Raw genomic sequence first — 27,629 nt, 5'->3', positions numbered from 1 at the left:
TGGAAGTTTCTTCCTTTGAAATCATAGAACTAAAGAATATTCCATTACAGGAAGGGAATTTACTAATCTTGCTTAACCTTCCACATTTTACTGATGAGGAAACTAAAACTCTAAGAGGATTAAATGGCTTATGCAAGGCTTAATATCTTTTCTAAATTTCCGTAGCTAATCAGTCGCAAAAGCTGCACTAGAAGCCTCAACTTTTAACTTAGTCCAGCTTTTTTCATTAAACAGCATTGCCTTGTGGATTCTCAGGTTAGTGGATAGTTGTTGACTGTTGCCTAAATTTGTACAATTTTCATGTGTTATTTATTGGTATTTGAGAGTAAGTACTTTGCTTTTTCTTAAAATACGTTCTGTTAACTCCAACATTCTTTAAATACAAACTCTTCCAATTAAAATTTAAGACGTCAGTGTTTCCTTGGCAATGTAAACTTAGGCACATCTTCATGAGATCTATGTAAATCTTTCCTCAATTTTGTTAGCACCATAGACAGTAATTTTATTTTTTTGTACTGATAGTGCATGAAAAAAATGAACTGGAGGGGAGAAAATGGAAGGTACAAGAGAAGAATAGGAAGCGAAAGACTCAAAGTAATTAGGGCCTTACCTTAAATTGTTAAAAAAAAAAAAAGATTTTATTGTCTAATAAAAGATGCTTGTCCTTCTATTGATAGTTTTATTTTTTCTGAGTTTGTGACTGTTAAGACTTGCTATATTTTCTGATGGAAGTAGTCTTTAAAATCCATATATTTCCATAATATACACTAGAGCCTAAATCCTTCATTTTTTTAATTTTTAGTAAACTGTAATATTAATACATCTTGAGAGATTAAGTGACATACCTTTCTTAACGGTGTGATTAGAAGAAGGTAAGGAATGTTGAAATTGTCACCTCTTTGGTTTGTTTCAGTTCTCATGGTAGCCATTTCCATTTCACAGGCTTTGATGTGGGGAGAGTTTGCTCTGGATTGAAAGGCTAATTCAAGAGTGTGAAATCATGTATATTTTCCTGTGACATCCTCTATGGAAAATTTGATATTTGAGTGTCTTAAAAAGATAGAAGTGATATTTTGCTTTTCCATGGAACTGAATGAAATGAATTTTGCTTTAGTTTTTTCATTTTCTAAAAGATGTAGGCTTGAATCCAGTCCAAAATGCTTAAGAAAACAGTTTTTGTTTTTCTCAACATCACTTAGGGGTGGGAACACCTGAAAAGTAATTTACTTACCATTCTTTAGTTTAGATCTCATTTCTTTCTTTTTTTGTTATAAAATATACATGACATAAAATTTAAGACTGTAATCATTTAAAAAATGTGTGATTCAGTGACATTAAGTGCATTCACAGTGTTGTGCAGCCATCACCACTGTTCATTTCCAAAAGTGTTTCATTATCCCAAACGGAAACTCTGTAACCATGCAGCAGTAACTCCCTGTCCCACTGCTGTATCTCCCTTAGCCCCTGGTAAGCTGTATTCTGTTACTGTCTCCATGAATTTGCCTATTCTAGGTACTTTATATAAGTGGGATCATACAGTATTTGTCTTTTTGTGTCTGAGTTATTTCACTTAGTGTACTGTTTTCAGGGTTCATCCATGCTGTGGCATGTGTCAGAATCTCGTTTGTTAAGGCCAGGTAACAAACACCCCACTGTGTATCACTTTAAAGAAATTCATTTATCTCCTGATGGCAGTTTGGATTGTTTTCACCTGTTGACTCTTGTGAATAGTGCTGCCGTGAACAGTGGTGTACAAGTATCTTCTTAAGTCCACGCTTACAATTTTCCTGAGTATTTGTCTAGATGTAGAATTACTGGATCGTATGGTAATTCTTTGTTTGACTCTCTGCAGAACCACCAAACTGTCCTCCACAGTGACTGCACCATTTTACATTACCACGAGCAATGCACGAGGTTTCCAATTTCTTCATATTCTTACCAGTACTTATTTTCTGGTTTGTTTTGTTTTGTTCTTTTCTTTTTGACGGCAGCTGTCCTAATGGACGTGCATTGGTGTCTCAATGTGGTCAGATCCTGATTCTTGACCATGGTGAGATTTTTTTGACAAGTATAGGCAGTTCTCTCAGATTTTGACCTGTTAAGCTTAAAATGGCTGGTAATTGAGTATACTGGTTCAATAGTTTAACTATTCATTTTTATTTTTTAAAGAAAAAGTCCAGAATTGTATGAAATTTATATTTTATCAGCTAATTCATCTTTCTCCAACAAATTTGAGGGCTTGATGTTTGAAGGGTTGTTTTACAGTTTTGATCAAAATTTTCATTAAATAATTGTCATAAAACTTGAAATACTTTTGTGAAAATTAGAATGCAGTCTGTTTTTCCTTGTTGATAATCCCTATATAATAATACAATACTAATTAAATACATTTGTTGCAAACCATTGTTTTTTCAAAATTATGCTTTTGGTTTTCATAGAGTTTTTCTGAGTATCTGATTTTTTATAAGATGGCAGTTTATTATAGTTCAGGTTCTTGTTTTAATTTAAACATCAAAATGGAAAACAAATTAGCTTTCATGGTTAGAAGACATTTAACATTTTTGTATGCTGAGTATTTAGGCTATTAATTCACTAACATTGGAAATTCCAGCCTTGAATTTCAAAACTATTTGCTTGATTACTCAGAATCTAAGTAATAATTGAATTTAACTCCCCAGTTTATGTGGGTGGTGGTTATCATTAATGAATACAAAGTAACTGTACTCCCTGCAATCATGTAATCATAATTCCTTTGGAACAGGGTTCCTCAGCCTTGACATGACTGCCGGTTTAGGCTGGCTAGCTCTTTGTTTTAGGAGGATTGTTTGTTTATTGTAGTGTTTAGCGGCATTCCTGGCCTCTACCCAGTAGATGCCGGTAGCATCTACGCCTGCCACGCTGTGACAACCAAAAATGTCTCAGACATTGCCAAGTGTCCCCTCGTAAGAGAAGTTGCCCCTGGTTTAGAACTCTGCTCTGGGAGGATCCAGAAGAGAATAGTAACTACTGGTTTTTGAGGACTTGTCAGGCTCTGTACATACACTGATGCTTATAATTACCTGGCAGCACTGATATTATTAACCTCATTTAATAAACAAAAAGTGCTGCTCAGAGATACTCAGTAGCTTGCCTGTGGTTCCTGAACCCAGTTCATTTTCAGTTTTGCCTTTATCAGTACAAGGACTACTATCTACCTTGGTCAGAAAGCTAGTCGTCCTAAGCGCGACCTTTCTCTCCCTCATTTTGCACATCAGATCTGTCAGCCTGTCGTGTCCTCCCACTACTGACCAGTCTGCTTTGCTTCATTCCCATTGCCGACATCGTTCTAGCCCGGACCATGAGGATGCATCCTAACTGCTCTGCTGGCATTCCTTCTTAGCTTCTTCCAGTTCTTAGCTACCTTTATGAAGGCCGAGTTATTTTGTTTTTCCCCCAAATGTGTATCTGATCCTTTGGCCACTATGTGACAACATTTCAAATGGCATTTGGTCGCTGGTAGGTTAAATACCAGATTCTTTAACATGGCCTAACGCGGCTTTGAAGGCCTAGTCCCTCCCTCTCCAGCCTCATCTCAGATCTCGCTCTCTTGCTTTGCTTCCTCCGTTCCAGCTATGACGGCTTCCGTTCCGTTCACCCCCTCAGATGTGCTGTGCTTTCTGCCACCGTGCACTCTTTTGCACATCCTACTTCTGCTGTGTTTTGCCAGCTTGGCCCCTTGCCATCAGGTTGCCTGTTCCTATTCATATATACCTCGCTTGTATCATTACTCTTTCAGGGAAACGCTTTTCACCTCCCTGACTCCATCCCTTCTGTTAGGATCTGACGTGGTCATCACAGTCCTCACTTGACTTTTTTAGTGAGCAATCCTTTAGATAATGCCAGTTGTTCCCCTTGCTCTGTAAGTTCCATATTAGTGGGATCGTGTTTTCTTTTGCTCACCATTGCATCTTTTTTTTTTAATTCTCAGTTTTTAATTTCTAGTTAAGATACTGAGCCAGTGTCCCTGTTCTGTCAGTTTTTGGCAAGCAGCTCCCAAATCGACCTCTTGAGACATCACCATTGTATCTTAACTGTTTATTGTATACGCCTTAGCACATAATAGCATTCAGCAAAGTTTATATCTAGAATCACATACTTGAGACTTGAGTATAAAAATTCCCTTTACACTATTACACTAAGCTGCATAGAAAATAAACAGATGTTTTCTGTTGTTCTCATTAATACCTTTTGTTTTGATTGTGCAACAATGTTATTTTAAAAGCAAGCACAGTCTTTCATCTCTTGTCATTATTCTTTTTATTGTAAACCTTCTCTATTTTGTTCTAGTAGAGACCACTTTTAAAAAATTTTGTAGTAGTCACCACATTGAGCTACAGAGAAATTGTCATTCAGGCTTTATCCGATAGAAGAGGTGTGCTCATAAGGACTGTCAGACGATGAGTCAGGTTGCCTGGAATGTGTGGTTAATTTGTAATGTACAAAATCAAGGCTTGACTATATATGCTTTTAAATTTCAGAAATAGTGACGATATTTTTGGAAGTTCAAATGCTTAACAAACACCATGATTAGAATATAGTTCCTGTTACATGTTTCCTGAGTAAAACTATACCAAAATATTAATAGCACCTTTTTAAAAAAAGAAACATTTTTCTGTAATCGGTGCGTTAATTTGAATATCAAATACATTGAGTTACACATAAGCCAGTACCATACTGGGAAATACTCTTGAGTTGTGTCTGTAATTCCTATCATTGTCCCTCTCCTATCAAAGACTTCAGGAGGGGTCAGGATATTTATGCCTCCTGGCATAATATATATGCAAGTTAAGATGGAAACACTGGAAAAGTAAACTTAAAATAGTCCAGTACAGATTTTCTTTAAAAAAAAAAAAAGGTGTTATACAAACTAAAATGAAAAAAAGCACTTTCCCCGTGCTTCTGGATAGTTTAATGTTAACTTATCTATATAGCAAAGCAAGGGTGACAGAGATTGCTTATAATGTTCCCAGGACTTTTGACATGGAAATAAATCTAAGGAAAAGAAAACATTGCCAGTTGTCTGTTAAAGCTAACATTAAAATTTATTTTTATTTGCTTAGATAGTAAAAGAATGTGGAATTAAAAACTGTCCTGGGTTTTGGTTACTGATCCGTCAAATCTCTGAAGCTTCTTACAGCATCAGAAACATTCACTTTCACTTTCAGTGCTTAAGATGAGTTTTTCTTAATTCTCTCCTTCAACATCAGTGATTCCTTCTCTTTTCCGAGGGAATGTTCTATATATATCTATGGAGTTCACCAAGTCTAGTGTGTTGTTTAAAGCCAGTGTTTCCTCATTTATTTTCTGTCTGGATGATCTGTCCATTGATGTAAGTGGGGATTAAAATCACCATTTCTACCACTTGTACCAGATCAGTTTCTACCTTTATGCCTGCTAATATTTGGGTGTGTTTATTCTAGATGAAATTTAAGGTTTCTTCTAATTCTTATTCTGCTTCATAGACTGTATTCAGAATATTCCTTCTCTGTGTTTTAATGATGGTTTTTTTAAGTGAGAGAGGCTCACTGTATGCCAGACACTCAGTTTTACAATCAGATCAACCTGTGTGTGATTCCTGGCTCTGTCTCTTAATAATTTGATATGATTTTGATTAAGATAATAGCCTCAGTTTTTTAATCTGTCAAGTGAGAATGCCAATTCCTGCATTGTAGAAATACTTGGCTAAGAGGATTCTTAAAGTTTCTGTTAATACCTAGCATATGGTTAGTCACTATTTTCGTGAAAAGTTTTAGTGGCCCGTTCTGATATTTTTCAAAATGTAATATATTATGGTTGAGATAAAGGTCTGAAGTTAGAATAAGTCAGGGCAGTGCACTTAAATAGACAAACTTGAAAGAATAGAGAAGTATACAAGGATTAATGAAAAAGTAGAGGCTGAAAATAAATTCCTAGTATGGACGAGGAAGCTAATGTCCTCTAGGAAATATCATACTAATAATATTCTTTCTACCTGATTCTGTCAATAATGACATTTTAGAAATTTTCTTCTGCTTGCATTTAGTTTTATTTTCTCCTCTTTTTCTAGTTTCTTAAGGTGGACGTCGACGTCACTGGTTTGAGGCCTGTCTTGTTTTCTGACACAGGTGCTGAGAGCTGCAGTTGCCCCTCTGTTGCAGGATACCACAAACTCTCACACGTTGTGTTTTTGTTTTATTATAGTTCAAACTACTTTCTATTTTTAAAATTTTTTTGGTGATCCATCAGTTATTTGGAAGTATGTTTTTAAATATTCAAATAATTGGCAATTTCCCAAATATCCTTCTCTTGGGATTTTTAGATTAGTTCCACTGTTTTCAGAGCACATAATTCATGTTACTGGAATCCTTTTAAACTTATTAAATCTTCCTGTGATGGCTGAGAATGCCACCTGTCTGGGTGAACGTGCTCTGTGCACCTGAGGGGAGTGTTCATCTGCTGGTATCGGATAAGCTTCCTGTCCGTGTCAGTTACATCAGATTAGTTGATGGTTTTTTCAAGTCTTCTGTGCGCCTGTTTATTTTCTACTTGTTTTTATCAATTATAGAGAGTAACCTTTAAATTTCTGACCACAGTTGTGGGTTTGTCTGTTTATCTTACAGTTCTGTCAAGTTTCTGCTTCATATATTTTGAAACTCTGCTGCTAGACGCATACACTTGAGGGTTGTTTTGTCCTCTTGATGGTATGAGTCTTCTATCGTTACGGAATGACCTTCTGTATCCTTCACAATGTTCTTTGCTTTGAAATCTACTTTATCTGACACGAATGTGGTCACTCTGGCTTTCTCTATATCTTTTTAAATGTCCGATAAGATCCAGGCATCTTTCTATTGCTTTTGCTTGATGATAAAGAAAGAGTAGTGCTCTTTTTGGTATTTAGCAGACTAAGTAGAACTTAGAACTTAGTCTAATGGAAGAAAAAGAGAAGTGCATGACTGTCATGGAACAGTGTGGCCCTCAGTACAGCACTAAAGGAGCTTGGACGACCTAGGAAAGTTCTTTCATGGAGGCGACAGCTAAATCTAAGCCTCAGGTTAAAAGACTGAGTAGGAGTAGGAATGGCAGAATTGATCAGAGAGCAGTGCGTACAAGGCCTGAGGGTGATAGTGCTTTTGGGGACTGAAATAGGGTGGCAAGGGTGTAGAGTTTGACTAGGGACGTGATCAGACATGGCTGAAGTGGCTCAAATTTCTGAGTCCATGTTGTGTGGCAGGCATGTGCTATGAGGATTAAGCAACATAACCCTATTAGATGGACAATACTGTTAGAACCATTGTAACATGAGGCAATAAAACAGAGAGAAATCACAGAGAGATTAAATAACGTACCCAAGGGTGTGCAGAGAGGAGATAGAATTTTACCATGGTTGTTCTGTCTGTACATCCCAAGCCTTTAACCCTTACCTCTCTGTGCCTGTGACTCGGTGGGCCAGACAGCAGTCTGAACTTGATCCCGTTCACAGTGTAGAGCTCTTTGAGAATTTTTAAGCAGGGACATAAATAAAATAAATAAATAAAATTTCTGTCTTAAAAACATCACTCTGGCTACAGTTTTATGCTGGGGGCGGTGTGGAGATGGTGCCTTGAGTTACAGCTGAAAAATGTTTCATGTGCTGTGTGGAGTGTATGCTAATTTTAAAGTGAAAGTTGTTTTTTTTTTTAACCTCTCTGTGGTTCGATTTCCTTGTTTATTAAGTAGAAATGATAATGGTTCCCTCCTAACAGGCATATAAAACAATAAAATCGCATAGAATTGTACATAGTAAATACTCAGTAAACTTTAGCTGTCATGATGAGGATGGGTTGACCCTTGTAGATCAAATTCACATTTTAATCATGTTTTCTTTTTCTTTCTTTCTTTTTAAAATGTAAGAGTTTTATCACAGAACTTACAAGTATGGCTTCAGTGTGCCACAGCACAGTAAACTCTGAATTAACCACTACCTTCTCCTCATTGCTGTTATTTTGGTTTTTCAGTTTATGGGAAAAACAGATGGTGACTATTACACTCTGGATGATATGTTTGTCTCCAAAGCAGCTGAGAGAGAGTGTTTTGGTGAAGGGGAAGAGAGTCAGAAGAAGAAAGCTATTGCAGAGCACCGGAGTCTTGCTGCACAAATGGAAAAATGTCTGTATTGTTTTGACAGCTCTCGGTTTCCCAAGCACCTTATTGTTGCAATAGGTGTCAAGGTAAGAAGTATAACGTTTATTGCTCTGTGGAAACGGTTTAGTGGTTTATGTAAATTTGCCTCTTTCTTCATACTCTTGTAAGATTCTAAGAAATCTGTCTTCTCTTATTCTATGTTTCAAATAATTTTCTTTTCTAAGTTCCTGTGATTTCTTAGAATCTTCTTTAGAGCAAGTGTAAATATCTAAATGACGTGAAGCTCACGTTCTGTGTAATTCTTCTCTATAGAGAGCCAGCACTGAGTGGTGCTTTAGGCCCTGGACTTCGGAACCAGACCAACTGGATTCAGATTCTTGCTCTGCCATTTGCCACCTGTGTGATCTTATTTTCTTGATTAGTACTTGATTCTCAGTATTAAAATCACTTCAGAGATCCTCAGTCTAAAGTAGCTTTTTCCCTTACTTTCTCAGAGAACTTTCTGGTTTCTTCGTAGAATATCTTATAATTTGAAGAAGTTTATGTGTTCGTTGGTGTCCATGGGGGATTGGATCCAGCAGTCCCTGTGTGCCAAAATCCAAAGATGCTCAAGTCCCACAGTCAGCCCCCCTGATCTGTGGTTCCCTGTCTGTGGGTTCAACCAGTTACAGATCGTACAGTACTGTCGTATTTATTGAAAAAAATCCATGTATAGTTGGACCCAGGCACTTCCAGTCTGTGTTGCTCAAGGGTCAACTGTATTTTGTTTTACTTGTTGAGTGTCTCCCCCAGTAGTCTGTAAGTGCTGGGAGGGCATAGATAACTTTTACTCATTATTGTATACCAGGCACATATGTTTATAGTCACTTCTTTCAATAAATATTAACACTCACTTATTTAATAGTCACTAGTAATAGTCACTTATTTCAGTAAATATTTGGTGACCAGAGCCACATTCCTAGGGGTGCACGCACCCTTTTGTTTGGCAGGTCAGCTGCTGCTGGGGAGCTTGTGGGCAGGGCTGAGCCCCAGCGTGGTTGGCTGCGATGCCTCATGCCGTGGCTGCAGGCCTGCTGGAGGGCAGGGTAGGCGTTCCTTGCGGTTGCCTGTGTCACCCTGTGGGCTGTGGGGCTGCTGCCTTCTTGCTGGTGCGTGGGGTAGGCTTCCTGAGTGGTTGACTGTGTGCCCAGCAGGGCTCCTGGGCTGTGCCAGCTCACTAGAGAGTGGGCCTGGTCCCCAGCACTTATAGGCTAGAGGGGGGATTCCAAAATGGTGCTTGCCAGTCTGGTGTTATCATGGTAGAATGAGCTGCCAAAAATGGCTGCTTCCACCTTTTCCATCCCCAAGAGGAGCCCCAGTTGCCTCCTGCCCCTTGGGGAGGCTCCCCAAGTTCAGCAGGTGGGTCTGAACCAGGCTCCTTTAAACTGCTGCCTCTAGGCCAGGACTCAGAGCATGTCCGATTTTGCGCACGACCTTTAAGAATGGAGCACTGTTCCCTGTTACCCTTGGGGTCTGCTGTGTGAAAGCCTCGCGGGCCTTCAGAGCCAGGCTTTCGGGGGGACGTGGCTGCATGTTGCAGGCCCGCTGCCTGGGTACCCAGTGGGGGGCTTGGGTTCCTTGATCCAGTTCCTCTGCAGTTGTACTATTCCTCTCGTCTGCGGGCCGCTGGCCTGGGGTGGGGGGTTCTGACTGTACTGCGTCCCCACCCCCGTCTCCCGTCTCACTGTGGTTCCTTCTTCGTGTCGTTTAGTGTGGAATGCCTTTTCTCCTGGGCTTCAGGTTGCCCTTGTAGGCAGCTGCTCTGTAGTTAGTTGTAATTCCGTTGTGCCTGTTGGGGAGGTGGATTCAGGGTCTTCCCACTCCACCACCTTGGCCACCTCTCCAATGCTTATTCCCAGTATTGTTTTTAATTGTGAATATGACTGTGATTTAACTGTAAGTTTAAGTAGATAGCCGTATCCACGTGCACGCCTGGTTTATCCTCTTACAGTGAGGTTTTATAATTTTGTATTATTTAAGTAAATAACTAAATCCATCAATTAATTAATTAATCCTTCCATATAAAATTTTTCTAGCTAAAACCTAACAAAATAATAGAAAATAAGATCAAGACTCTTTGCAACATGTTATTTATGGTCCTTATGAACACCTTGTGCTCTCTATAGACTTACTAATTGACCTTTTTTCTTTTAAAGACAGTTTGTGTAGAATGGAAAAACAGTGCCGGCTCGTAGGTGTTACATGTATGTACAAAAATAGAACTTAACCAGTACTGTAAAGCAATGTAGAAGTTAATTTCTCTTTTCTCAGCCAGTGAGAGGAGGAATGCCTGCTTCATAGGCATCAGTTAAACTTCACTACCCTTACCAGGTCGTGTATTTTTTTTATTCTTGCAAAATTTGTGTCGTTTCAAGGGCTTTCTCAGATGAGGGATGAAGTACCATTCCTGCTACCCTTTGGTAAGCTTAACCTTTGAGGTATAACAGTTGAAACTGAGACTTGTGCTTTTAAATTTCTGCTTTATTGAAAGCTATCTGTATGGCTTTTAAAATTTTAAATAGTGAATAACTTCAAAATATTCAAGTAAAATATATTGCTTATAAATAAGTATACTTTATTAACTGTTAGCCGTGGCACCCTACCGGGAGCTCGTCTTTCCCAGCCGAGAGTAAGTAGCAGTAACATCCCACTCTTGCTCCTTTCCCTCTAGGTTTATTTGTGTTTACCCAACATTCGGTCGCTCACGGACGGGCAGTGCTTGATAGTGCCTTTGCAGCACCACAGAGCGGCCACCTCGCTGGACGAGGACATCTGGGAGGAAATGCAGGTCGGCAGAAGGCTCTTGATTCGTTGCAACTGATAAGAGCAGTCTTCACATCTATTGTGATAAATTCTAACAAGTTTATACCTTCGTTAGGTAGACTCATGACTTTCTGAATGTGAACACATACACATTTCCATAATTGTCATGATGTTTTTACCACTCACTACCTTTTTACTTTATTGAAAGCTTTAAAAAAATTTTTATTGAGGTATAATTGTCATATAACATAATAGTCTCAGGTGCACAACTGGAAGCTTTTGTCTACTATTTAAATAAACTGTGACCAAGTAGTAATTATTTTTACTTTTAAAAAAAATCAGTGTAAGATTTTCAGTCTTTGCTTTTGTGGAAATTGAAATAATCATTGTTACCACAGTAAGCTAAAAAATTACAGCCAAAAGGAAAGATATTTTCAGGTAATAAAAAAATAATTTTTGGAAGTTATAAATTTATATTTAGCAGTTGTCATATTTTCCTGTAGTTGGCGTTGACCTTTTCTGCTGATGTGATTTGGTTGTAACTTTGTTACCAGCTTTAATTTCCACTCTTTTCCCCTATAACTTGGGCCAGTTTTTGGATGCAGGGATTTTTTTGTTTGTTTTTTGTGGTTGATTTTTCAAGAAATGAAAAGCACAACATGGGCAAAATTGCAGCTGAGTTATCTCGAGATCTTATAATGACCAAAAAAGAAAGAAGGAAAACTCTTGTTTTCCTAATGCCTGACAACTGAATAGGGTTATAGGAACCCCTGGTTAGAAAACATGAACATTTTAAGCCTTCGAAAGAGACTAATTCTAGTCTTTGCTTATAAGGATACAAGAGAGGAGATATTTTTACTTTATTTTGTGAAATTCAGTCTCTTACTCCCTGAAATCTTTAAGTTTATGCTGTGGAAGTTAAAGAGCAGACTGTTTTAATGCATCTATGGCCAAGCAAGTATGGACAAGTATATTTGCTGTGAGAAAAATTTTTTTCCAGTAGTGGATGCCAGTGTAGTAAATAATTTAAAGTGGAAACTATTGCATATTTGGTTTTCAGAATTATTTTGGAACTTTTCTGGAATGGTTTTTAAAAGTGTATACGTGCAAAACTAATTTAACTTAGAGCAAAAATACAGTGTCAAAAAGATTTTCAGTAATACAGGAGTCCAGTCTGTATGTTTTATGTTTCTGTAAGAAATTAAAAAGTTAATTAATAAGTTAAATTAAAAGTAAATTAAGAAGTTAAAAAAACACTGAGGTGGCTTAAGAAGAAATTTATTCAATTCAACAGATACTAAGTGCATGAGTGTAAGATAGTCCAGGTATTGTGAGAAGTGCAGAGATAAAATCACTCATTAATTCTGCCCAACAGTGTGGAGTATACTAGTACAGGTTACATTATAGTTTAGCGGATTTTGTAACCCACACGCATTATAGAAAACTGAGCGAGGGAGGAAAAGACAGATTATTTTATGCAAATAATGACATTACAGCTTTTTTTGTGTGTGATAAAGGAAAAAGTTGTTAGAAGATGTAAAGTACTCTAAGATAGTGAATGAAGAAAATATCTAAATTCTAGCTTATTTAAAGAAATGTAGTCTTACTGATTTCTGTGTTTACTTTCATATATGTACAGAAACTCTAATTATGCCCTGGTGAATACGCTTATGGTCATTCACTACTTTTAGAGAATATATTTTAAAAATGGTTTGACTTAGCAAAAAATAATGTTTGCAAATGCAAGGGCCGCTTCCTTCAAGTGATTTTTGTCACCATCCTCTAGTAACATTTAAATTTAATTTTAGACCTTGTATTAGAATATGCAAAGAAAAATGTCAGCGGAACATGTGAGAATAATCAGAGATTTCTAATGAATAAGATCTAAATTTTTAGTTTTATTAAATACATAGTGAAACTTTGACCGCTTTGAGTGTATTCTCATCAGTTTGACGAATATGCTTGAAGTATGTTGTAGTCAGATAAACATCTCAGATCAGCAGTGTGGTGGTGGGGCCATTGACGCTCATCTGCAGTGAGCTTCTCTGCGGTGCCATTTCAGTGGGAAACTTCCAGTGCATAGCACCATTAGGTCTTTTTCTTAGGGCTAGTCAAAGTCTCCAGAAAAGACTCAGTCTCTTGCCTAGAGCATCTGCACCTGCTTTCCAGTGTTCTGCGAGCTGAGCTGGGGAAGAAGGCTGGGGTGACGGAATGTCAAACATTTAAGAACAAACACTAAGTAACATTTTTCTATGATGCCTCTGTTTTCAGACTGTATACTCTCAACTGTGTCTGGTTTTCCCAGCCCAGTAGCCTTGCTGTTTGCCTTCTCCGAAAAATAATCCAATAGTGTTTTCCTGGTGTGGAGGAGGGGATCTGGCATGTTAATTGTTCTTCCGAGAGACTTTCATCTGTGTCATCTGTTTTTCACCACACCTTCACCTCTTCTTCCATAACTCCTTGGTGCTGCCAATTTGTGAGCCTTTTGAGAATTCTGCAGTGCAGCATGGCTGTCTTTTTTACTATCCCTGCTAAGTCCCCTCCTCCCACACCACACAGGTGTGAACCAACTTTTTAGTGTTTAAGTCAAGTATTATGGGGTGATAATGATTTTCAGTGTATTTTCTCATTTTCTTTGTTCTAATAGCTTTGTGCTCTTTTGAAAATTACTTTAATGTCATTTTTGTAGGGGTCACTCCATGAACTGTATAGAGTTAAATGTGTATGTTCTCTACTATCACATCACATTTATGTTTGAATGACTTTAGACGTGTTCTATTTAGAAAATTTGAATAAATTATAATATTAATATTATATCATCAGCCCTAAATAGCTTTGATATTTTAATGAAAATATTTTAATTTTTATTTGAAATTTCTTTACTCATAATTTACCTGAGTTTTTGGTACTGTGATTTGATACAAATTAAGAATCATAACATTGTGTAGTATAATTTACTTAAATATATTGTTAGCAGTTTAGGTCCAGATGTGTTAACTAAATGAGGAATGGCAATTAGGTGAGTAATCATAGTTTAGAAATACAGAAAATAGTGATTACGTGAATGATGAAGTGTTTTCTACTAGGAATATGGGAATTTTATGCCACTCCTCCCATAATGTGAGCTCTCTGTATCTCTCTGAAGCTTAAAATAGTTTTAGTATCTTATGATAATGTGCTAGAATGCTTTCTTCATTGTTTAGTTTTCATATAACTTTTAAAGAATGAATATTATTTAACTACTGTAGTGTATTTGTTACATGAGCTTGGAGAAATCTTGCTTTAATGGAGCTGAACACCTCAAATTACACCATTAAACTCATGTCTTTAAATTAAATTCTTTTATATACACACAGGAGAAGAAGTACTTAAATGTATGTGTGTAACCTCCTTGAGACTAGAAGTATGATGTTTATATATTTTATAATACTGAACTATTCTTGTATCAGTACTGATTTATTCCTTTTAAGTTTTCATTTATAATCCATGACCTCTTAAGTCTGTCTTCTTTACTCTTATCCAGATAGACTCTGGAACAGTCATTAAACCAGGAAAGACTTATGAACAAATAGGAAGTAAAGAAGTTTGTGAGATAATCTTTAAAGCATCTAAATTTTTGTTGTTGCTGCTGCTTTTTATCTGCTTTTTCATTAAAAAAAAGAAACTTTGGTTTTCAAGTATATAGTTCCATTCTAGTAATGATTCTCCTTTTTCTAGTATATAAAATTATCTTCTCACCACAGAACTAAGTGATAATGAAATAAATAACATTTAATTGAAAATAATCATAATAAACAAAAATTCACAAATGTACTAACAGTTAACAAAGTAAAAAAAATCTAAAAAACTATGTTATAAAACCAGAGTTCTGTATTTCCCCACTTGGTTTTGTTTTTTAATTATTGTATGCATGTACCATGAGGCTTGTGAAGGTAAGTGTCTGGGACATACAATTGAGTAGAGGGAAAAGCAGGGTTAACTGTTGTCACTTTCTGGTGTATCTGAAGCAGCTCCAGTTATATCACTGATGTCAATGAATTACCCACCTTATCCTTCACTCCTGTTGCAAACAAAACCTAATTCACAGTATTTTGAGGCAGTGGAAGTTAATTTCTTGTATCATAGTCCAGTGTGGCAGATAGCCTCCAAGGAATGACTCAGGCATCCAGGCTCCTTCCATGGGAAGGTTCTCCTGTGGTCCTTCTCTGTCAGCCCCTTGGATGGAAGAAAATGAATGTGAGAAGGCACCCTGCCTCTTAATAACTGCTTCAATACACGTGATGCGTATCATTTCCATATACATTCCATTACCCAGAGCTAAACGTGGCCTTGTTTAAGTGTCAGAGAGTCTGGGAAATGTAGTCTTCTTGTTACCCAGGAAGAGGAAGATGAAACAGGTTAGTGAGCACAGCTGTATTTGGGAAAGTGTTGTTACACGTAGGAATCAGATTAGGAGCGTGGCAAATATAAAATCCGAGTAATCAATTTTACCATATAGATATCTATACCAATATTTTATGTTTTTATCATAATTTAACTTTATTGTGTGCACGACCTCTGTTAATGTGATTTTAGAAAGTATAATGCCAAAGGCAGAGAATTTTTAAAATGGGAAGGAATCATGTATAATCATCTACAATGATTTATCTAACAATCATCTATCATGAGATTATAGATGTTGGCCAAGATTTTGAGATTGACAGCAAATTGATTGTTGTAAAGAGACTATGCTGAACTTATCTACAGCTGAGGTTAGAAATGAACAGCGAATCCCCTGTCCATTGCTTGCTAGATATCTTTCTAGTTCACCTCAGATTATAATTATCTTATTTCTTTTTTTCCCTACTTGCTCTTATTTTATAAAATGAGTGGAAATTAGAATAGTAATGAATGATGAATAAAAAGTGATCAGTGGAGACCTGGTGGGAACCCAGAACTCCCATACCCTACCCAGCAGTAATTTGTAGCCTTTGCCCCTTTTGGTTGTCAACAGAGGTTTGTATGAAAAACCTGAACTTCTGTCTCCACATGGCAGTAATTAGACAGGGTCTCAACAACAACCTGGTTGAATCTCTAGGGAATTATGCTGAGTAAAAAGGCAAATGAACTTATATATAAAACAGAAACAGACTCACAGACATAGAAAACAAAATTATGGTTACCAGGGGGCGAAGAGGGTGGGAAAGGATAAACTGGGAGTTCTAGATTTGCAGATACTGACTGGCATATATATATAATAGATAAGCAGGTTCATACTGTATAGCACAGGGAACTACATTCAATATCTTGTAGTAGCGTACAGTGAAAAAGAATATGAAAACAAATATATGTATGTTCATGTATGACTGAAACACTGTGCTGTACACCAGAAATTGGCACAACATTGTAAACTGACTATACCTCAAAAAAAAAAAAGTTGGAAGAGAAAGATCAGCACGCATATGAAGGGAACCAGAAAATAAAATTACTGTAAGGATAAAACAGCAATTGGAAGTGAATTCTGCTTGTCTGTTACTGAATTTAAGGATGCCTACATGCTCCGAGCACCTTTTTTTGGCTTATGGATGTTTTCCCTGTCAGTTCTATATATTTTACCACCTAAATTTTAATTTATCTCTTCCTTTTCTTATTTTAGTTTACTGGAACTGTTTCTAATCTATACACAATTGTATATTATGTATACAATTATGCATACATAATTGCAGAGAGTTTCAGTTTTTAAAAAATGTTGCTTAGCTATGTGAAACTCTGTAGTAGATTTAGAAAGTAAAAACTATAACGTCACATTACAGAGTTCAGACATTGTTTACTGTTTGTTTTTTTTAAAGGAATTTATTGTACTTTTTATTGTTTTCACATTTTGAATCTCCTCTGACTGCTTCATTTACCTAGCCATTGTCTTTTCTTCAGATGTTCAGAAAATCATTGGTAAAGATGTTCGAAGATAAAGGATTGGACTGTATCTTTTTAGAAACAAATATGAGCATGAAGAAGCAGTATCATATGGTTTATGAATGCGTTCCTCTCCCAAAGGAAGTGGGTGATATGGCTCCCATCTATTTTAAGGTATTTATACATAGTCTTTACATATAGACTTATTTTTTTGTTATAGTATGGTTTTATGAATACAGTTATCTTTATTCTGATACTTTTTTTCTCCCATATACTTATGTCAAATTTCATACAAACAAATGAAATAAAGCACAAAATATTCTGCTGTATAAATTTCTGTAGAAAAATATTTAGGATTTTGACTTTTAAAAAGGATGCTTTAGAATACAAACTTGTGGTTGCCCAGGGTGGGGGACTGGGAAGGGACAGACTGGGAGTTCAAAATTTGTAGATACTGACAGACATATGCAGAACAAACAAGATTATACTATATAGCACAGGGAAATATATACAAGATCTTGTGGTAGCTCACAGCAAAAAAAATGTGACAATGAATATATGTATGTTCATGTATGATTGAAAAATTGTGCTCTACACTGGAATTTCACACAACATTGTAAAATGACTATAACTCAATAAAAAAAGTTAAAAAAACAAAACGGATGCTTAAAGTATGACTATACTATCAAATGGTAATTTATAATTTCTAGTTTAATTACTCATTTCTCAAATGAAAAATTAAAGTTTTACCTTGAAGTACTTTCCACTCAAAATTATAGTCATAATTCTAGAAAACTTATCATTAAAGTTCATCAACACCAAAGATAGTTACATGCAAACAGTACAAATTACAATTGCTGAAGCAAGTTATTGCTGCAAGTTTTAGTATTTAATACCTCATTGTGCTACTTGTAAAAAGAAACTAAAATCTAACCTTGACATATAGTTTTGGACATGTGATAAATGACTAGATTTTTAATCAACTAAGTAGCATTATAATATTCAAATAGCTTTAACCAAATAGCCTTTGTTTGATACTGACCTGAGTATAGTATAATTTATAGACTAATATAAATTTGTAAATGTAGAACCATATATGCAATAGTGGCAGTCTTAGGTGATTGTGCCTATGGGCACTGAGGTATAGGGCATAACATAGAGCAGCTGCTGTCACTCAGGCTGGGTGACAAGAATGTCATCTCTTGGCAGAATGGGATGTCACTTTTCTCTTCTACCCTAAACCTTTTATATGATCATTAAAGATGTATTTATTTGCTTTGGGTTTAGTTTTATATTGAATGTGCTACACTGTAGTGTCAACACAGGCAATCCATGTCTTTTAAATAGGGAACAGCAGTATACCAATGTTTTTAAATCGTGCTTATTTGAAAGTTAATTTCACCTTTAAAATTTGCTCCTTATGTTCACAAATTATATTTAATATTTAATTGCTTGGTCTAACTAAGGATTGTTTTGCCATGTAAAGGTGAGCTAAATTTAGTACAAGAGTTAAAAGTGAGTAAAATAGTATTATCTTGGTGAAAGATAGGACTTTTAAGAAATCAAGAAATTCTAATTTTAAATAACAGAGATTAAAACCTTAATTTATTCAAAGTAACCTAACATGTATATTATATCCTACAATTAATTCACTATATTACCTTATTTTAAAACTGTCTCTGTGTATTTACTTGTATATTACTTTTTTTATTAACAAATGGCTATTTTTTAGAAAGCCATAATGGAATCTGATGAAGAGTGGTCTATGAACAAGAAATTGATTGATCTCTCTTCAAAAGATATCAGAAAGTCTGTAAGTATTACTTGTTTTCAATATGAGAAATTACCCTAGTGTTTTAGGATCTTTGTAATTTCCACATCTTATTTGAGAAAGAGAACATTTGGCTGAGTGACCAAAGGTGAAGTAAGTGTAATTCTACAAATAAAGAAGAAACTGTTTTCGTTCTATCTGGTCTTGCAAATCTTTATTTGTTTAATCGCTTATTTGAGTGTTTATTCCTTATCCTCTGGCCCTCTGCCATCGTAGTGCCTATAATTGGCTATGACAGCCATAAGGCTCTGCCATGAAAGCTCCCCTCATGGGATTCTCAGCCTCTGTGGTACAAGTGAGAAGGGGGCCTTCCTTTTTACTGAAATTATAATGAGAGAAACATTTTTCTAGAGACTGTATTTTGAACTTGGATCTCTCTCTCTCTTTTCTTATACAGAGGTTCCCTGTTACGTTTCTTTAAAATAGTAGTTGAATTAGATTATGGATACATTGTTCTTTTAGAGACTTTCCTAACCATGCTTCATAGTTTAATCTTGATTTGCAGATCAACTTTTAGATACAAGTTACACTTAAATAATTCTGTAATGACCTCCTTCTTTTCTAGAAATATAAGTTAAAAGGAATAGATATATAATAGAACTATGAATTCCTTTTTGTTTTTCTATTCAAAGAGTAATTTATTCCAGAAATGTTTATTGAGTGCCTAGTATCTACCAGGCACTATTCTAGGGGCTTTTAATGCATAGTGGAACAAAACGAAGACTTTACAGAGCTTACATTCTAGTGCAGGGGTTGGGAACCACAGTTTGTGTGCTAAATCTAGCCTGCTGCCTGTTTGTGTAAGGAAGCTTTATGGGAAGACAGCTACCCCCTTTTTTAATTTATTGTCTTTGGCTACTTTCATGCTACAAGGGCATAGTTGAGAGTTGCCCCTGAAATTGTATGATTTGCAAAGCCCAAAATATTTTATTTAAATTAAAACTTTTATTATAGGTTTTTAAAAGTTTTTAAAATTTTTTAAAAAATCTTTTTAATTTTGCCAACCCCTATTCTAGTAGATGTCACTATAATATTTTTCTCCCATTTCTTCTTCTGGAAAGCCAGACTCTTATGTGACTGATAGGAGTCCCTAGTATATTTATTACAGGGAAGACAAAAGATTCAAATTTCATTGCATTACTGGAGATAGTTTTAATTCAAAAGTACAGCCATTTTAAACATTTGAAAAGTTTTATACAGTTTTTGAAGGTTACTGTCCATTTATAGTTATCACAAAATATTGATATTGAGCTGTGTTCCCTGAGCCTGTCTTACACCCAGTAGTTTGTACCACCCACTCCCCAACCTCTGTATCACCCCCACCTCCCCGCTGTCAACCACTAGTTTGTTCTCTGTATCTGTGAGTCTGTTTCTTTTTTGTTATATTCACTAGTTTGTTTTATTTTTTAAATTCCACATATAAGTGGTATCATATAGTATTTGTCTTTCTTTCTCAGACTTATTTCACTTAGCATAATGCCCTCCAAGTACATCCATTTTGGTGCAGATGGCAAAATTTCATTCATTTTTATGACTGAGTATATATCCCATTATGTTATATATATATATATATATATATCTCACATCTTCTTTATCCATTAATCTCTTGATGGACACTTAGATTATTTCCATAGTGTGGCAGTTGTAAATAATGCTGCTATGAACATTGAGGTGCATGTATCTTTTTGAATCAGTGTTTTTGTTTTTTTCAGATATATACCCAGGAGTGGAACTGGTGGGTAATATGGTAGTTCTATTTATAGTTTTCTGAGAAACCTCCATACTTTTTTCCACAGTGTAGTGCCAATTTACATTCCCACAGCAGTGTAGGAGGGTTCCCTTTTCTTCACACCGTCTCCAGCATTTACCATTTGTGGACTTTTTAATGATGGCCATCCTGACTGGTGTGAGGTGATACCTCATTGTAGTTTTGATTTGCATTTCTCTGATGACTAGGGATATTGAGCTTCTTTTCATGTGTCTATTGGCCATCTGCATTTCCTCTTTGGAAAAATGTGTTTAGTTCTTCTGTCTATTTTTCAATCAAGTTGTTTATTTTTTTGATGCTGATTTGCATGAGATGTTTATATATGTTGGGTTGTTGGATATTAACTCCTTACTGGTCGTATCATTTGCAAATATTTTCTCCCGTGTGGTAGGTTTTCTTTTCATGTTGCCAGTTGTTTCCTTTGCCATGCAGGAGCTTTTAGGTTTAACTAGGTCCCATTTGTTTACTTTTTGCCTTTATTTCTTTTACTTTAGGAAATAGATCCAAAAAAATATTGCTGTGTTTTATGTCAGAGTATTCTGCCTATGTTTTCCTCTAGGAGTTTTATAGTATCTGGTCTTGGATTTCAGTCTTTAATCCATTTTGAGTTTATTTTTGTATGTGGTGTTAGAGAATGTTCTAACCTTGCTCCTTTACGTGGAGCTGTCCAGTTTTCCCAGCACCTCTTATTGATGAGACTGTCTTTTCTTCATTGTATATTCTTACCTCTTTTGTCGTAGATTACTTGACCGTAGTGTGTGACTTTATTTTTTGGCTCTCTGTTCTTTTCTGTTGACCTATATGTCTGTTTTTGTGCCAGTACAATACCTTACTTTTTGATTACTGTAGCTTTGTACTGTAGTCTAAAGTCAGAAAGCATGATTCCTCCAGCTTTGTTCTTAAGATTGTTTTGGCTATCTGGGGTCTTTTAAAGGTACAATCTCCTAAGATTGAACCAGGAAGAAACAGAAAATTTGAATAGACCGATTACCAGTAATGAAATTAAATCACTAATTAAAAACTCTAAACAAAGAAAAGTCTCGGACCAGATGGCTTCACAGGGTGAATTATACCAAACGTTTAGAGAAGAGTTAACATCTATCCTTCTGAAACTATTTTAAAAAAATTGCAGAGGAAGGAATATCTCTGAACTCATTCTGTGAGGCCACCATCATCCTCATACCAAAACCAGACAAAGGTATCACACAAAAAAGAAAATTATAGGCCAATATCACTGATGAACAAAGATGCAAAAATTCTCATCAAAATACTAGCAATCTGAATCCAGCAATACATTAAAAGGATCATATACCACGAGTAAGGAAGATTCATCTCAGGGATGCAGGGATTTTTCAATATCCACAGATTCAATGTGATACACCAAATTAACAGATTGAAGAATAAAAACCATATGATCATCTGAATAGATGCAGAAAAAGCTTTTGATAAAATTCAGTATCCATTTATGATTAAAAAAAAAAATTCCAGAAAGCAGGTGTTGAGGGAACATACTTTAACATAATAAGGGCCATATAAAATAAACCCACAGCTAACATCATACTCAATGTGAAAAGCTGAAAGTGTTTTCTCTAAGATCAGAAAAAGACAAGGATGTCCACTCTTGCCACTTTTCTTCAGCATGGTTTTAGAAATTCTAGCCACAGTAATCAGAGAAGAAAAAGAAATAATAAGAATTAAAATTGGAAAGGAAGAAGTAAAACTGTCACTATTAACAGATGATGTGATATTATACATAGAAAACCCTAAAGGCAGTATCAGAAAACTACTAGAGCTGGTCCATGAGTTTGGTAAAGTTGCACGATGCAAAATTAATACTCAGAAATCTGTTGCCTTTCTATACACTAACAACAAAGTATCAGAAAGCGAGATTAAGGGATCCCATTTACCATCACATTGAAAAGAATAAAATAGTTCAGAATAAATCTTCTTAAGGAGGCAAAAGACCTGTACACTGAAAACTAAGACACTGATGAAAGAAACTGAAGATGACACAAACAGATGGAAAGATACACTGTGTTCTTGGATTGGAAGAATCAATATTGTTAAAGTGACCATACTGCCCAGGGCAATTTACAGATTCAGTTTAATCTGTATCAAAATACCAATGGCATTCTTCATGGAACTAGACGTATAATATTAAAATTGTATAGAAACATTGTCTATAGTCTTTTACTCTTCCCTTGCTGGTAATTTGGGCCAGACTATATATTAAAAACCAAAACACCCCTCCCCCCCCGAAATGTTCATGTAATGTACATCCATCTTTTGTGCTTGAGTTTTTTACTTTTCATACCATAATTTCCAGTGCCATTGAATGTTCTTTTAGAATATGGTTTTAATGATAGTTGAAGATATTTCAGGATTTCAGGAGAATGGCTGGAATCCAGATGATGAGGTAGCGTGATGCTGAGCCCACGTCCCTCACAAATGCATCAAGATGACAACTCAGGTAAAGCAGCTTTCACTGAGAGTGACCTGAAGACTAGCAAGATGGCTCTTCTGCAACCCTGGCTGTAAAGAAAGAACCACACAGAGTCTGGTAGGGGAGGAGAAGCCATCTAGTTGGGACCCACACCACTAGGGTGACCTGGAGGAGGAGGGAGATATCACATGTTGGGGGATCTGCCCTGTGGAGTGCAGGGTTCAATCCACCTATTCGGTATCCCCAGGCCAGTGGTCCAACATAGGGAAGGTGAGCACTGTCTGGGCTAGAAAACCAGCGAGGCTTACCTGAATGCTATAAGAAACTGAGACCCTGCTCTTGAAGAGCTACAAGGGTGGAAGCAGCAGATTGAAAACTGCATGGTGCTTTGGCCAACTTGCCACAACCACCCCAGTGTGCCACCCAATCTGCACCAGGCTCCAACTCTAGCCCCTCCTGCTCTGCTATTGCACCCTGCTGAGGTGGAGGCTTCATTTGCCAAAGAGAGTGCACACACTTGGAGGGAACAGAGCTTGCTTAGGCCCCTGCTCTTCCTCTGACTAAGATAGTGGCAACATACTTGGGAGGGAGAGAAACCAGCTCCAGGGTGGAGACTGCCATTTCATGCGCACATGTCCATATGCACACTTGGGAAAGATTGGAACCAGCCGAGTAATCTGGCCAACCCCTCTGGCCCTGACCTAGCCTCTAATCAAGGTGCACACACCAAGGAAAAAGTGGAGCCAGCTTCAAAACGCAGCCCAAGCCCTCAGGTCCTGGCCGTGCCCCAGCCAAGGTGGAACTGCCATTACACCTGAGAGAAATGCAGGTCCTTCAGGGCTCCTGCTCCAGCCCCCTGGGCCTGGATCCTGCCCCCAGGAGGGTGGTGACTGCCACTGAGCGTGGGAGAAGCCCAAGCTCGAACCTGGCTCTGGCTCTGCCTCCCACCAAGGCAGTGGCTATCAGGACGCTGGACTCACTTCAGATCCAGCTCTCCCACCAAAGCCACTGGGCGCACACTAACTGCATTTGGATGCTCCCACACAAGTACACACCTTCAAGACCAGGACAGGCAGCTTTTTCACATACTTTCATACAGGTAGAAGAATATGTTTCAATTGAAAAAACAAGAAAACCTCTGAATAAAACCATATTGAAACAGATAAATAATTTACCTGATACAGTTCAGAGCAATAGTAATAATGCTAACTGAACTTGGGGAAGAAATAGATAAACACAGTGGGAATTTTAATAAAGAACCAGAAAATATTAAAAAGGACCATTCAGAGCTGAAGAGTATAACTGAAATGAAAAATACACTAGAGTTAATTAATAGCAGATTAGGTAATATAGAGGAACACATAAGCGATCTGGAAGGTGGAATAGTGAAAATCACCCAATGAGAACAGGAAAAGTAAAAATGAAAAAAAGATGTCTAGTTTAAGGGACCTCTGGGACAACATCAAGCATACTAACATTTGCATTATAGAAATCACAGAAGGAGAAGAGACAGACAGAGGTAGAAAATGCATTTGATGAAATTTTGGCTCAAAACTTCTCAAACCTGAAGAAGGAAACAGATACCCAGGTATAGGAAGTACAGAGAGTCCCAAACAAGATGAACCCAAAGAGAGGCACACCAAGACATGTAATAACTAAAATGGGAAAATATAAAGAATTTTGAAGGCAACAAGAGATGAACAGTTACATACAAGGGAACTCCCATCAGGCCATTGGTTGGTTTTTCAGCAGACACTTTGCAAGCCAAAGGCTGTGGCACAATGTATTTTAAAGTGCTGAAAGGAAAAAACTTAACAACCTAAGATACTGTACTCAGCAAGGTTGTCATTCAGAATTAAAGGAGAGATAAAGAGCTTCTCAGATAAAAATAAAGAGTTCATCAATACTGAACTGACCTCATAAAAAATGTTAAAGGGCCTTCAAGTAGAAAAGACTACAACAAGAAATAAAATACAGGAAGGGAAAAACCCCACTGTTAAAGGCAGTTATATAGTAAGGGGGATCAACCACTTTAAATAAACTAGTAGAAAGGTTAAAAGACAAAAATTGTAAAATCAAATATAACTGCGATAAACAGTTAAGGGATAGGCATAGATGTAAAATGTGACATCAAAAATAGAAGATGTGGAGGGGGAGTAAGAAATATAGATCTTTCACAATGTCTCTGAACTTAAATGACTGTCAGTTTAAAACAAGTAGATAGAGATATATCAATATATATGAACTCCATGATAACCACAGATCAAAAACCTGCAATAAATACAGAAAAGCTAGAGAGAAAGGAACACAAATGCAATACTAAAAAAAAATAAAAATAAAATAAAATAATCAAACCACAAGGGAAGAGACTAAAAGAAGAAGAAAGGAATAGAGAAAAACTAAAAAAACATTTAACAAGATGGCAATAAGTACACATCTATCAGTATTTGCTTTAAACGTCAATGCATTAAATGCTCCAATCAAGAGACATAGGGTGGTTCATTAGATTTAAATGATTCATCTATATGCTGCCTATAAAAGACGCATTTCAGAGCTAAAGATGCAGGCTCAAAGTGAGGGAATGGAAAAAAGATATTTCATGCAAATTGAAAGGACAAGAAAGCTGAGGTAGGAATACTCATATCCAACAAAGTAAACTTTAAAACAAGGTCTATAATAAAAGACAAAGAAGAGCATTATGTAATGATAGAGTGATCAATACAAGAAGAGAATATAACATTTGTAAACATGCATATATGTAAACATATGCATATAACATATAAGTGTAGGACTGTCTAAATATATAAAGCAAATATTAACAGATGTAAGGGAGAAATTGACAATAATACAATAACAGTGGGGGCTAAACACCCCACTTATATCAGTGGGCATATCATCTAAGTAGAAATTCATTAAAGAAACAATGGCCTTAAAGACACATTAGACCAGTTGGACTTAATAGATCTACAGGCTTTCCATCCAAAAGCAACAAAATATACATTCTTTTCAAGTGCAGCTGAATCCAGGATAGAGCACATGCTAGGCCACATAACAAGTCTCATCAAATTTAAGAAGATAGAAATATCAAGTGGCTTTTGCAACCATAGTGGTATGAAACTGGAAATTAATTACTGGAAGAAAAATAGAAAAAACAAACAAACACACTGAAACTAAACAGCATGCTACTAAAAATTCAGTGGGTCAGCCAAAACAGACAGACAGACAAAAAAAAAAAAAAGGAAATCAGAAAATACCTTGAGACAAATGCAATATCTCTGATGAATATAGACACAAAAATTCTCAACAAAATATTAGCAAAGTGAATTAGACAATGCATAAAAAGGATCATATACAATGATCGAGGAGGATTTATTCCAGGGATGTAGGGATGGTCCAATATTTGCAAGTAAATCAATGTGATACACCGCATTAACAAAATGAAATATAAAAACCATAAGATCATCTCAGTAGATGCAGAAAAAGCAGCTGACAAATTTCAACACCCATTCATGGTAAAAACTCTCAACAAAGTTGATATAGTGGGGACATACCTCAACATAATAAAAGTCCTTTGTGATAAACCTACAGCTAACATCATACTCAATGGTGAAAAACTGAAAACTTTCCTCTCAGATCGGGAGAAGACAAGGATGCCCACTTTCGCCATTTCTATTTAACATAGTATTGGGATTCCTAGCCACGGCAATCAGAGAAGAAAAAGAAAGGAATCCAAATGGGAAGGGAAGAAGTGAGAACTGTTAGTATTTGAATATAACATGGTACTATGTATAGAAAACCTTAAAGTCTCCACCAAAACAAAACAAAAAAAAACTATTAGAACTAAGAAATGAATTCACTGCAGTTGCAGGAGACAAGATTAATAAAAACAAATCTGTCACTGTTCTATACACTAATAATTAACTATCAGAAAGAGAAAGGAAGAAAACAATCCTGTTTACAATTGCATCGAAAAGAATAAAATAGCTAGATGTAAACTTAACCAAGGATGTGAAAGACCTATCTGCTCTGAAGAGTATAAGATATTGATGAAGGAAACTGAACATGATACAAAGAAATGGAAAGATATCCCATGTTCATGGATTGGAAGAATTAATATTGTTAAAATATACTACTCAAAGCAATCTGCAGATTTAATGTAATACATATGAAAATACACACGATACTTTTCACAGAGCTAGTACACATATTCCTAAAATTTGTATGGAGCCACAAAAGACCTCGAATCACCAAAGCAATCTTGAAAAAACAGAACAATGCTGGAGATATCATACTTCATGACTTCAGACAACAGTACAAAGCTCCAGTAATCAAAACACTGGCATGAAAACAGACACTTAGCTCAATGAGAGCCCAGAAATAAACTTATGCACCTGTGGTCAATATATGACAAAGGAGGAAAGAATATACAGAGGAAAAAAGGCAGTCTGTTCAATAAGTAGTGCTAGGAAAACTGGACAGCTACATGTAGAATCATGAATTCAGAACATTTTCTCATGCCATATAAAAAATAAACTCAGAATGGATTAAAGACCTAAATGTAAGACTGCAAACTCTTAAAAGAAAACATAGGCATTACACTCTTTGACATAGGTCTTAGCAATATTTTTTAGATCTGTCTCCTCAGGCAAGGGAAACAAAAGCAAAAATAATCAAATGGGACCTAATCTTACTTAAAAGATTTTGCACAGTGAAGGAAACCATTAACAAAATGAAAAGGCAACCTACTGAATAGG

General features: G+C 36.3%; 1 protein-coding gene across 3 annotated transcripts in view; it reads left to right on the top strand.

Annotated features, from left to right (window-relative positions):
- CWF19L2 (CWF19 like cell cycle control factor 2) overlaps positions 1 to 27,629 on the top strand; it is a 100,825-nt gene that overhangs the window by 65,811 nt on the left and 7,385 nt on the right. For all 3 annotated transcript variants that reach the window (XM_031443778.2, XM_064482004.1, XM_064482003.1), the window contains exons 13-16: positions 8,013 to 8,225; positions 10,850 to 10,966; positions 16,852 to 17,007; positions 18,566 to 18,646. In XM_031443778.2, coding sequence (XP_031299638.1) covers positions 8,013 to 8,225; positions 10,850 to 10,966; positions 16,852 to 17,007; positions 18,566 to 18,646 — 567 coding nt within the window. The remainder of the gene's footprint in view (positions 1 to 8,012; positions 8,226 to 10,849; positions 10,967 to 16,851; positions 17,008 to 18,565; positions 18,647 to 27,629) is intronic.

This window comes from Camelus dromedarius, chromosome 34, assembly GCF_036321535.1.
Source record: "Camelus dromedarius isolate mCamDro1 chromosome 34, mCamDro1.pat, whole genome shotgun sequence".
NCBI classification, from domain to species: domain Eukaryota; kingdom Metazoa; phylum Chordata; class Mammalia; order Artiodactyla; family Camelidae; genus Camelus; species Camelus dromedarius.
This window is presented reverse-complemented; position numbering and strand designations above follow the sequence as displayed.